The sequence below is a fragment of the Zootoca vivipara genome, chromosome 5 (genome assembly GCF_963506605.1).
Source record: "Zootoca vivipara chromosome 5, rZooViv1.1, whole genome shotgun sequence".
NCBI classification, from domain to species: Eukaryota; Metazoa; Chordata; class Lepidosauria; order Squamata; family Lacertidae; genus Zootoca; species Zootoca vivipara.
Window position 1 is genome coordinate 50393224 of NC_083280.1, and position 13603 is coordinate 50406826.

The window sequence follows — 13603 nt, forward strand, 5'->3', positions numbered from 1 at the left end:
TTCTTGAAAGTAATGGAGTTATTTGCCTTCTGATTTCAGATTTACAATGGCTGAATACAGAAGAATCACTGTCTCTGTACAAAGACCTTTGTGGCAAAGTGGTGGTGTTAGATTTCTTCACTTACTGTTGCATCAATTGTATTCACCTGCTGCCTGATCTCCATGAGTTAGAGCAGAAGTACTCTGCGAAAGGTATCAACAAGTCTTATTTATTTGCTGGATGACCCTGGAAATCTTTTATAGCATTTGATCCGAAAAAATTCAGTAGCTCTCATAGGCATTGTGAAGAACTAATTGAAACACTTTTAAACACTTTCTTTTAATGAAAGAATAACACATGTCATCATGTATTCTGCTATCCTGTTCTAAGTAATGCCCTGCTGTATATTTGCCAATATAGAAGAAACATTTTAAAATTTTGTAATGAAAAGCTGATCTGATCACAAATACCCTGAAGTCCAGAACCTTTGGCTCTGTTCCTTCCTGTTTGAATTTTGGATGCAATCATATGCGTGCTTATTAGGGAATATTTAATTGCAGAGCAATTAAAAACAATCAAACTTATGTCACTCCGTAGGTGCCAATCTCCTCCTACCACCTACCAAATGGGCAGGCAGTTGGCCCACTGGTGAGGACCAGAATAAAATATTTAAATGGGGCATTCCAGAGGCAGGGTGAGCCAATCTCAGATCCACTAGATCTGAAAACAGTCTCACTTGCATCAGCATTGGGTCCAAACCAGGGCTAGCTCAGGGATCAAGCCGAATCATATTTGCTTACTTCTGCAGTAGCTGTTGTGAATGGCCAGGCTACAGATGGCATGGTTTTTCTGCTCCACTGCAAAGCCCCTCTGTCGGGGAGTGGGGGTTAGGGTTGGATTGCAACCTAAACCCTACTCAAAATAATTGGAACACACATGCATAAGATTGCACTGCACATAGGTGGGGAAGCATAGTCCACTGCAGGGAAGTGGAACATTTGAACTTGCTTGATGTACCCTGCTGGGCTGGGAATGATGGTGTTGGAATCTTAACAGCATCTTAGGGTGCCATCTGTTCTGTAACCCTGATCTGGTTGTCAAAGGGTTTGTAACAGCAAACTAGCTGAGATTGTGAACTGATAAGATTATAAATCTTGATTCCGTCTACAATTTGCAATTTTGCATTCAGGTTCTTATGGTTGACATATAGAGCCTCGTAGACAATGTTCCATAGTAAGAATTCCAGGTACACACATTAATGTACACTCTTGGGTACAGTTTACTAGAATTCCAACTACACTTCACTGAGAATGACCTACTTCATGTTATCATGCCTTTCTTCATAAAACATAGTTTGTGAAGCCAGGAATAAGTGTTGTGGCCAAGCCCTCCTCCCTTGCCCCTCTGCCATTGTGTCCTGACATTAGCATGAATATCCTGGATTGTATTAGGTGAAAGTTTCCTGTTATGTGCAAACTGAGGCATGCTAGCTTGATATATATTGCTTAACCAACCAGGAAAATGGGCTAGAATCTTCCTTCATGGTTTCATCCTAGTTATTAAATCAGAGTTCTCATTTTGAACATAAAGACCCAGTAGCTTGCTACATTTCTAGTCAACAAATTCTGTTGTTGATTTTGAGGAGAAAACATTCTCGCACTAACAGCATTATCTCCTTAGTGCTATGTTAAATACAGCCCAATATATTTAAGTGTGGAATTGTTATGCATAGTATATAATAGGCATGTTGCATGAACCTTAGTGTCTTCCTTAAGCAAACTATACCCTGTTTCTCATATTTTAAGACATACCCATAAAATAAGCCATAGCAGGATTTTTAAGCATTCAAGGAATATAAGCCATACCCCGAAAATAAGACATAGTGATAGGCACAGCAGCAATGCCGGCCGCGGCAGGAGGAGGAGGAAAAAAATAAGACATCCCTTGAAAATAAGCCATAGTGTGTTTTTTTGAGGAAAAAATAAATATAAGACATGTCTTATAATATGAGAAACACGGTACGTACAAATTTCTACTTTGCAAAATTAAAATTTATCATTTTTTTTGCTGGAATACATATCTTAATTTTAGCATTCTAAAATAAACTCTTGCTATTCTGATGTACATATATTATATTATTGTGCTACAGATATTCTCTTGATAAGTGGCTGCTTTAAAACAAAAGTCCATTATTATATTTACGTGATAAGAGATTGTAAACCCAATGAGTTGTTATATGACACTGTCAAGGTCATCACATTTTTTAAATTAACGTGTACATCTGGAATTTTGTAGGTGTATTTTAGAACATGAATTGGTGCCAGTTAGCATGTTTATCAGATATGTTCTTGCTCTTATCATTGCTAGTGCTATTTCTGCATCCAGTGTGGCATTCACAAGGTTATTTTAAGCCCTAATGCACATTCATTTCACATCAACAGTTTAGAAATGGCCTGTTGGATTACTGTATGAGGAAGTGCTTCTTGACAGAAATACTTTGGTAGAAGGCCAGTTTGCTGCTATTGTGTAATCTTTTCAGTGCAGGTTGAATCCAACTGCATCCTCACAAAGTAGAATTTTACATTTGATATATTTGGAAAGGACCCCAATAGTCATCTAGTCCAACCCTCAGCAATGCAGTAATTCCAACTAGAGCATTTATGTTGATATAAGTGTTCTCAAATCTGAATTACTTTTTTCCTTAATTACTTAGACTGGTGTTTGATTTGGAATTAAATAAATGAAATGCAAGTTTAAAGTGCTAGGGTCAAGGTGCTGGTGTGCATTTCTGCTTTGACTACTGTATTGTGTGAAGAGAAGGTCTCTTAAAGCATTTGGCATGCACACTACTCAGAAACTACCATTGAACAAGCTCTTTGCACAATGTTTACTGCACGTTTTCTTCCATGAATATTTTCGCCATGATACAGAGTGAATGTTGTGCTCAAACAGCAGCCTTTATTTCTGTTAATGTTTGAAGTGGCACTGCGTACGGCTACAGTAATATATCTGATCTGTAGAGATTTTTTAGTTTGGTATCTTTTCTGTTAAAGCCTTAATGCATATGTTGTCTATTCCTTTTTTTAAAAAAAAAATGATCCTATGCATGTGTACTCAGCACTAAGGACTTCAGTGTGCTTAGGACTATAGCTTTTGTATACTTTATAAGCCGGAGGCAAAATAATTATTTAGACAAATCTTGCTTGTGAGTGCAGGCCAAGTTGTATTCATCTGCCATATCACCAGGTCTAGGTAGTGGAACAGGAAGGAATAGTAGACACCTGGGAACTCTAGTCTGCGCACTAAATCTGTATCTCATTTTCGGTTCCATTTTATTCCAGAGACAGAGCAATGGTATTTAGAATCTCCATTGCAGAACTTGTCCTGAAGTCTTGAGCATGTCTTCAGAGCCTGACAACAAGCTGCCAGGTTTTGAAGGATTACATCGTGCACTTATTCTTACTAAATCCCTAGCTCAGAATTTAAACATTGATTCCAAACTTGGAGGAAAGACTACTGGACTACATCCAATATGGAAATGTTTTGCTATCCCATTTCAGACCCTATTGAAAGCAAAAGGGGTGCAGTTGAATTCAATATCAATAAGAAATTAAAGTTCTCTGTTCCACTTGGTATGTAATTAAATGCAGTGCAGTTTGAAGAGTTGGAATTGTTTATCTTATGTGTGGGAAGAGGCCTTGAAATTAAATAGCTATCACCTTCCACAGGGTTCTGTCTGTTAACAGAGCAGACTGCTAGAATCTTATTTATGGTAATGTTCTGTCAACACTACATAACAGAAGGGTAGGGGAAATTCTTGTGAGATTTTCCGTTTTAAAGAGCTGGAAGGGTGATATAACTATTTTTTTATAAATCACGTAGCTGTTGTTAGAATGTTGAAATAATTGTTTTTCTTTTGGGAAGGGAAGGGCAGATTGGTTAAATCTTTGACACATTGATATCATTTGTTTGCAGATGGAGGGCTGGGTGGAAGTGGTTTTTTCCCCTCCTTCTTCTTAAATTTGCACCACTATTCAATTTTTTCATACCATTTTTCAAAACTTATGAATACTTTAATACTTAGAATAATTTAAGACTTATGATGCCATAGTTGATTGGACAGTATTTTTTTAAATTAAAATAACAATTCAATCCTAACCATGTCTATTCACATATAAGTCCTACTACATTCATTGGGGCATACTCCCAGATAAGTGGGGTTAGTATTGCAGCCTAAATCTCTACCTGTAATGAGTTAGAACCTGTGTTTAATATCAGGGCTCAGCCAAGTAGACATGTGATGTCTATAAAAATGTGCTAAGAGCCTTTCCCTCAACACTGATTAACTACAACCAAGTCCCGTTCCTGGGATTAGGCATTCCCTTACACTTTGAGTCAGGGCATTCTGAAATTAATGATTGTGCCAAGCACAGCCTTGCAAATAAACCCACAACAGTTACTAGTTTAGCAGAGGAGTTGTTAAGAGCTTCATTCCTTCTCCAGTAGCCTAATGAGCAGGAGGCTTCCCTACTCTTGCAGTCTGCTTGGTTCTTATACTGGATGCAGCAGACAGATGGAATATTTTGTTACTGGTTTTTATTCACCCTGTAATGAGTTTATATTGGCATGTATTTTAAAAATGAGAAATTTCACAAAAGTATCGACATCATAATTCCATACTGTCAGTTTAGTTGCTTAGGAAAGCAGTTCATGGGGCATTGACACAAGATAAAATAACGAACGTTAGATACTGATGTACAGCTGACACACAAATGGTCCTTGGAAGATGTGTACTGTATTGGCTTATAGAAAATAGAATACCGTAGTTGGATTTTAGTGAGTGAATACTTTGAACAATTTACTATATTTAGCTGATTGATGAAGAATCAGAAGGTTATTTTCATCTTTTTTTCTTTTTGTTTCTACTTTTTCTTTTTCTCTTCTTTTTGCTTTGGTTATTATAAAAATATACTTTGTATTGGGTATGAACTTTTGTATATCTTTTGATAAGTGTCAATAAACATAAAAACATTATAAAACTAGAAAGAGTAGTTTGGTTACATGAAAATTTTATGGTGTAGATTATTGCTTTTTTCATATTTTATCTTAAATGCTTGAGAGCATAGGTTTTTATCAACATTATTAATTTAAAATATTTATATCCTTCCTTTCCTTGTACAGTCTCCAAAGCAGCCAACAGCTTTTGTTTTTGAAATCAGCATCTATATTTTAGCAAAACATAAAACCATGGCTAAAAAAACTACTCTGGTGAAATGTAGATTGATGTTGGTGTGGAGTAGCACATTAGTTATTGTTCCTAGAGAGATGAATAGCTTCATGGATTACTGGTTAATTATATGCAACATTTATTCATATGTGAAACATTTAATGCAGAATGTTAATTTGGGCATATTTCTATGCTAGGTTTCCTTGGCAAGGTTTCAGTGATATATTTACATTTATAAATATATTTAAAAAGCAATGAAACCAAATCATGATAACTGAATTTTAGAACTACAAGCTTGACTCTCTGGAAAACTCACTTCCAGGAATGATGGCATTGTGAGGAGGTAGTAACATACCTGCAATCGAACTAGGAAAAACTTTACAATGTTGTTTTGATTCTTGCTCTGGTCATTGAACGCTGTATGTTCTCTAAGATTGGTGTAAATGCTGGCAAATTGCTGATCATCAGGCCTGGATTGCAGTAGCACTAAACATCAATTGCAGATAAACATCCTCCACATCCAAGCCTATGGGCTTTCATCTTTATGCAAGTATGACTCACAGCCCTTTTTCTGTCTCTTTTGCCCCGTGTGCTGAGCAAAGGTTTGTCTTAGCATATTGTGCGAACCAGGAGCTGTAGTCAATGAAGTTAAAAAGACCAGAGAAAGGGAGGCTGCTGCAAGCTCTTTTGTGATTGCAGTTTGGGGTGAGATTGTAGCCATTTTTTTTTTCAAGGAGCAAGATGCAAATATAGCACACTTAATTTTTGTTCCTAATTTTAAATCCCTTACTAAGCCAGTACCAGGTTTCAAGGCCCGCATACGTTGTGGTTGTGCCCATTTCTGTGTGGAAGCTTCAACTATTGTGTTACAAATGCTTTTTTTGATTCCTCAATTCCTGCAAACCTATTCTTGATTGCTTTCTTTCCTCCTTCTCCCATAGCTGATGGTTTCATTTATTTAATGGCCCTTTTTCTCATCCAGTTGGGATCTTTGATATGTCCTTCCTTGTGGTCATAGATGTACATAGAAAATTCTCCTAATACTAACAGTGAAATGTTGTGCATATCTACTACAAACTAAATTCCATAATGTTCAGTGGAACACAGTCTTACTGTGAGGATTAAAACTTGAGCTGCTGAACTGTCCTTCCTCCCCCATATGCCGAAAAACAACAAAATGCTTTAGTCTAGAGTTCCATATAACCGTTTAGGGAACTTGCCTTTGATCCAGCCTTAGCCGCACTTTATTTTAAAAAAAATTATTGCCTTTAAAGGTAAAGTGGGACCCCTGACAAGTAAGTCCAGTCGCGAAAGACTCTGGGGTTGCGGTATTCATCTCACTTTAAAGGCCAAGGGAGCCGATGGTTGTCCGCTTCCACAGACAGTTTTTCTGGGTCATGTGGCCAGCATGACTAAGCCGCTTCTGGCGAAACCAGAATAGCACACGGAAAGACCGTTTACCTTCCTGCCGGAGCGGTACAGTACCTATTTACAGTGGTACCTCTACTTACGAATTTAATGTGTTCCGAACACACATTTGTAAGTCGAAAAAATTTGTAAGTCAAATCCCATAGGAATGCATTGGGAGAAAAAAATTCGTAAGTAGAAGCAACCCTATCTAAAACTTCGTAAGTAGAAAAAATCCTATCTAAACCGCATCCAAGATGGCGGATGGAGCTCCATTCGTAAGTAGAAACATTCGTAAGTAGAGTTATTCGTAAGTAGAGGTACCACTGTATCTACTTGCACTTTGACGTGCTTTTGAACTGCTAGGTTGGCAGGAGCTAGGACCGAGCAACGGGAGCTCACCCCGTTGCGGGGATTTGAACCGCCATCCTTTCAATCGGCAAGCCCTAGGCTCAGTGGTTTAACCCACAGCGCTACCTGCGTCCCTTTATTGCCTTTAAGTAGCATTTAATATGTGTGGTTTTTTATCTGTGCTTTCAGATGGTCTCCTTGTGGTTGGTGTCCATTCGGCAAAATTTCCAAATGAAAAGGTTCTGGATAACATCAAAAGTGCTGTCCTTAGATACAATATCACTCATCCTGTGGTAAATGATGCTGATGCAACTCTTTGGCATGAGCTAGAAGTGTCCTGCTGGCCAACCTTGATCATTGTTGGACCTCGTGGGAATATGCTGTTCACTCTGCTTGGTGAAGGACACAAGGACAAATTATTTCTATTTACATCCATAGCCCTAAAGTATTATAGAGAACAAGGACAAATCAATGCTAATAATATTAGAGCACAGCTCTATAGAGACTATTTGCCACCTTCGCCTTTGCTCTTTCCCGGCAAAATTACAGTGGACAATTCTGGCGACAGATTGGTCATAGCAGATACCGGACATCACAGGATTGTGGTTGTCAGGAAAAATGGTCAAATTCTGCACACTGTTGGAGGTGAGGAGAACTTAAATGTAGAAAATCCTTTCATATTAGCTTTTATGCTGTCATGGCAGATCTTGAATTCTGTGTTGCTGGTACCCTTCCTAGTACTGTACTAGTAAAAGTGTTATTAAAAACTGTTTTCCGTGCAGAGTGTAGCAAGTTGTCTGCCACAAATGAATTGTTACTTGCTCTGCGCTTCCAACTAGGTAGATGCTTTTAATTCTGTTTTTACAGCTGTGTAATGCCTTGCAAAAGTTGAAACCTGAGGCTTTGCTGTAAAGAAAATTCTTGTAATTACGGCTGGTTTGTTTTTATTGTATTGCCTACAAAATATTTTTTGGAAAATGTACAAATCATATTTCAAGACCATTTGCACAAGTACATTTTAAATTTGAATATTCTTTAAAAATAATATACATTTTCCTTGAAGAAGATAATTGGCAAACATCTTAAATAATTGAACAATGCAGGGCTCTCTAATTTTAGGTTGACTTCTAAAATTGGGTAAAGGTTTGCTCCTGAACTCTTATCAGCTCTTACGCTTACGTACGGTCAATCTTTTGATGCAAATTCTAATTCTGCTGATTTCTTTTTTGTTTGGTTTTCTTTTCAGGACCAAACAGTGGAAGAAAAGATGGAACATTTTCAGAAGCATTATTCAGTTCTCCACAGGGAGTGGCTGTAAAGAACAATATTATTTATGTAGCAGATACAGAAAACCATCTGATTAGGAAGGTAAACTTTCCTAGCTAGAAAAAAATTGTAGGAGAATCGCCAAATTCTCTTATGAGTTACATTGGTAAAATGGACGTGAAAGTAACTATGCAGTGTATCCAAAAGTAGAATCTTGTCTAATATTTATAAACATGTTTCCCAAGTATTTGGAACAGACTTCTTTTCCTTTTCACATATGCTTTTAAGGCAAGTTATTAGGTACAACAGTTTAACGCTTTCCTAAAGAGAATGGAATGCAATAATGCCGTGTGCCATGATTTCTCAGTTCCATTTTTAAATAATTGCATTTTGGCTCTACAAAACCATGTGTTTTGTCTCCCTTCCCTCTAGGAAATATCTAGGAATATAAGCAAGAGACTATATTCTATTTATGTTCATTTTCAGAACTGTAATTGTAACAGATCTCTGCTGGATCAACACAGAGCATGTTGTTGTTCAAGTGTCAAATACCAAGCCATCGTTACTCCGCAGAGCAATGGAATGGAATTATAGAGCTGGGATAAAACTGGTTATCTCATTCAGCTCACTTGAATGTCAGACCCCTCACATGAGACCATACATACACCTCACAAATGAATCTGCACATTATAGTTTGGCCCACATCATTTTGAATTGGAGTGTGCCATGAGCAAGAGCACATAAGATGTCCAAGTCAAAGTTTGTGGCCTAAATCTCCAATAATAATAATAATAATAATAACTGTTACCATGCCTCCTTGCTATTCAGGCTGCTTACAACTTAAATTATGTAAAATTAGGATTTCAGTATTTACCTTTTGATTTCTGTTCGGGTTATCATGTACTGTTAGTACATGTTTCAATCAATTATAATTTTACAGCATGAATTAGGCCTGTGAATGTTGAATAACCTGGAGAAGTTCTTTTCAGTGACATCATAATATTTCTCTTACTAATAAACACCATTATTATTTTTATGGGAATACATTACTTCATCCTTTACCTTTCTCTTAAAACCAGTAACATTTCCGTAATATTCCAAAGGGAAGTCGTTTAAGAATTAAAGATAGGTCCATGTGAAGAACTGTAGAAGACAAATTCAGTTAATCAGCTTCCCCTACCTACCCATCATACTGTATTTCAAATCTGAAGAACATGGAAGACAATTGATTTGATTTACTAGACTTGTACATCAATCTATACAAAAAAAGTATCCAGGCTTTTTATAATATTTATAATGCAATAAAATATGATAAAGACACATTAAGACAATAGAGAGTAGCATATTTTTCCAGACTTGGTAAATAACATAAAAAGCAAATAAAATTATTCTGATTTCATTCTAGATTGACCTCCAGTTAGAGATGGTGAGCACTGTTGCAGGAGTTGGATTACAAGGCACAGATAAGGAAGGAGGAGCCAAAGGGGAGGAACAGGCTATTAGTTCACCATGGGATGTAGTCTTTGGAACGTCAGGTATTTTAATGAAGTTATAACTGCACACTCTTAACACATTAATCTCACAAGCTGTCAAAAACAAGCAGATTTCAGAAGTTTGGTATTTAGAAACAACAAGTTTGTCCCCTTTCAGCATTTGGTTACGTATGGTTATATTTCATTGGTGCTCTGGAGTTGCCAACTTTTTTGGGCCAGCAGACACATTTTTAATTTTGACAAAGTACTGTGAGTACAAGTAACAAAATGTCTGTCATGTGATGTCGTAACACAGCGTGGCTGCTGTGGTTATGTGGCATAAAACTAATTTAGAGAGAGTACAGTCATTGCTGCTTCACACACACAGACACACCTGACTCCAGGCAACCTCAGAATGAATGAATGAATCTTTATTTGCGTCAGACATCAGCCATAGCAATAAAAAAAAACAGTAATATACAAAGAATAGAAATAAAAAGTCAATTATATAAAATACATTTTAGGGTTTGAATCAATAGTGAAATAGTGGATATTACTCTAATTGCCCCAGCTAAAAACGTTGCAGCCTTTGCTGTCACCTGCTCGTCTTGATCTGCCAAGAGAAAGGACACTGTGGCAGTGGCTGGGCGACCCGGAATGGACAATAAAAGAGGGATGATAACCTCATTCCTCAAGTCTTTATAAAGAGTGCAAGCCAGAAGGGCATGCACCACCGATTTGGTACTGCCGTTTCCACAGGGACATAAGTGTTTTTCCTGTGGAATCTGTTGGAATCGTCCCTCAAGTATAGCTGAGGGCAATACATTCAATCTTGTGAGAGTAAAAGCGTGTCTATATTTTAGAATTGCTAGGTTATGCAGGTAGGGTGCCAGAGAATTGAAATGGGTAGGTAGAAAATTGTCATACAATGTGAATGCATACAGACTATTATGTGAGACAAGAAATACTTCTAAAGATACAGAGTTTTTACTTCATAACAGTGGCTATGCCCAAGATTTGCTCTTTTGCCCCATCTGTTTGAGACTACTAACCCAAGGAAATAACAAGTGAAATTCAGTTAACTATGCCAGCTGTCTATATTTTATAAGGGATTTTTCTTTTTTGTATACTAATGCCAAAAGCCCAGATAGTCAAGCATAGAAGCAAGCAAGGGGGAAAGAGAGGTTCAAATTCCTCCCAGGTACACATGAGGAACAAAGCAAGGTGTGTGTGCACGAGCTTGAAGCTTGCTGTGGCTTGTTCGCATCATGTTAAACTAAGTTTAGTGTGATGTTTGAACGTTGAACATTTTGTAACTTTCAATTACCATATATCCCCTTTTTATCATGCTTTGTTAAAGTAGCATATTTTACTGCTCTAGAGTTCTTGAACAGAATTTTATATACATAGTTTTGGAGTCTTAGCACTTTATTAATGGTCATTTACATTTCAGCTTTCTGTACCATCCTTTTCTATTTTTATTCAGTGCCACTGAAAGTAAGCAGTGCTAAATGCACTTTTGATTGAAGTGTGAAATGTTCTTGATAGCTCTGAGCCTTTCAGAAAGAAGGCAGCTATGACCCAGGCATTGTGATCTGCATGTATAACATAGATTCCAAAATATATGCAATTTGGTACACAGTTACATCTATTTATAAAAGCATCAGCCAGCGCTGCACAAAAGAGTTCTGCTTAAATTGTGGTGGTGGTACCCTGTACGCCTTTTGATCTCTTTTCCCTATATACAGTTTGCTATTTTGGAAAGACTTTTTATCATTATGATTTTTTTCTTCCTGTTGTGCATATCTGAGAGTTACATTTTGCGTCCTTGAGTTCTTTTGCCCAGTTGTAATATTGAATGGTGATGTCCTTGAACTGTGATACTGTGATAGTGTCTCTTGCTTGCCTCGATGGAGATGTGTGGTGGTGGTAGGGGGAACACTGACCTTTTGTGTAGCTGGACTATAACCTAATGTACAAGGTTAAGAGTCACAGAAACCTATTTTTGCATCTTGGGCCTCCTACCATTGTTATGCAGAAGGTTGCCCACAAGAGAATGTGACCCTCGGGTGGGGAAAGGCTCCCATCCCTGTCCTAGGTAGAAGTATGATTTTAATTCATCACAGATATTTGTGTTGATTTTTTTGTCTTCATATTGTCAGAAAAGTTAAGAAAGGGCTGGTTCATTGCAATATCATAATTTGTATGCACTCTGCTTGCAAGTAAATAACTGAACTTCTAACTGAACTTCAGGGTTGTGGGAGAAAATTGAGGCTGATCCTTTGAACCGGGCAGCATTTTAATAGCAATACTTCAGGTTCATTTCACTTGTAAAAGGGTAATTGAACCCATGCCTGCAATAGTTATAAAACTTTTCTGTGTGCCACTACAATTAACTGTACAACAAATCTATGTAAAGTTCAGCAGACTTTAATTGTTTCTACATTGCCAAGGTCAACAATGAGTAAATCACTTGACAGAGTCGTGCATCATCATACTTCAGGTTTAAGGAGAGTAATTTATTGCAGTGTTACTGTTTTGTGCCATGGTGCAATTGTGTGCCATATCAGTATGTAAATGAGCATTACTGCCTCATTTCTGTAAAAACAGGTTGATTACACTTCTGTGAAATTTCTATAAAATCAAGTTGAGCAGAATCCTTCAAGACTTTCCCTGGAGGTGAATTTAAATTCAACTTGCTTTAATATGTATGCTGATCTTATTCATTGAATTAGTGCCACTGTATTGATAAAGAATCAGGTAATGGAAATATATTAATCACCATTTTGTTAACATAAACTCACCTAAAGCACTTGATAACCAAATAAAATTGAACAATTTGAGCAATCAAGCAACAATATTGATTAAAAATAAGCAACTGACCCCCCCCCCAGCAGTGTTGAATACACTAGATTTTATTTCATGCAGGGAAGCAAAGGCTCTTTGGCATACTGTAACCAGGCCCTAATTTTAGGTTGAAATGTGGTGGAAAGAGAACAGAAGAATGTTACTAACTTTGGATTTTTAAAATCCATCTTCAAATCTCTGCTCAACTATGAAGTCACAGAGCGGCCTTGGGAAAGTTACTGTCTCTGTCTAAACTACCTACCTTCTGTGTTGTGAGGCTAATACAACCTCACATGGCGTCTTGAGTCTCCTAGAGGAAAAGTGAGATGTTAATGACAGCTATTATTTTTATTTTTATTTAGACGCTATCAGTTTGCAGTTTCCCTTGTTTGTGATCCATATCTTTTGTCCAAGAGAGACGGGAGAATGAGAAAGAAGCCCGATTCTCTTTGAGGTGGCAACCTGTGTCAGATTTACAACTTCAGATTATAGTTAGGGCTCACCTAATGGAATGTTATCTACCGTGTTTCTCCTAAAATAAGACGGGCCTTAAAAATAAGCCATGGCAGGCTTTTCATGAGTAGAATAAATATAAGACATACCCCGAAAATAAGCCATACCAGGTAGTGTTGTTAGCAGGTCTGGATGGCGCTTCCGTTACGGTAGAAAAAGGACGATGCCTGTCGGTGCAGCGCGAAGCCCCGACCCAGCAGGACCCAGAGAGAGGTGAAGCCCTGGGACCCGACTAGAGCCTCAACGTGCGCCATGCGAAGCCCCAGCAGGAGCTTTGGCGCGCGCTGTGCGAAGTCTCAGGACCTGGGAGGTCCTGGCAGCAGGCTCAGCGGGCGGCGGGCGAAGCCGCAGGAGCCGGCAGGAGCTTCAGCCGTGCCGCATCTCATCACACGAAGCCGCAGGACCCGGCAGCAGCTGGCAGCAGCCTCAGCCAGCTGCGTGAAGCCCGGGACCCGGCAGCGGGCGGCGCGTGAAGCCGCAGGACCCGGCAGCAGCCGGCAGCAGCCTCAGCCACGCCACGTGAAGCCGTTTGGCCGCGAC

The 13603-nt window shown here is 38.3% G+C and overlaps 1 protein-coding gene across 1 annotated transcript in view; it reads left to right on the forward strand.

Moving 5' to 3' along the window:
* The window catches only part of NHLRC2 (NHL repeat containing 2), a 28540-nt gene that overhangs the window by 2227 nt on the left and 12710 nt on the right, over window positions 1-13603 (forward strand). Inside the window, exons 2-5 of the mRNA XM_035133213.2 lie at window positions 40-192; window positions 7155-7610; window positions 8212-8333; window positions 9637-9766. Of these exons, the coding sequence (XP_034989104.2) occupies window positions 40-192; window positions 7155-7610; window positions 8212-8333; window positions 9637-9766 (861 nt within the window). The remainder of the gene's footprint in view (window positions 1-39; window positions 193-7154; window positions 7611-8211; window positions 8334-9636; window positions 9767-13603) is intronic.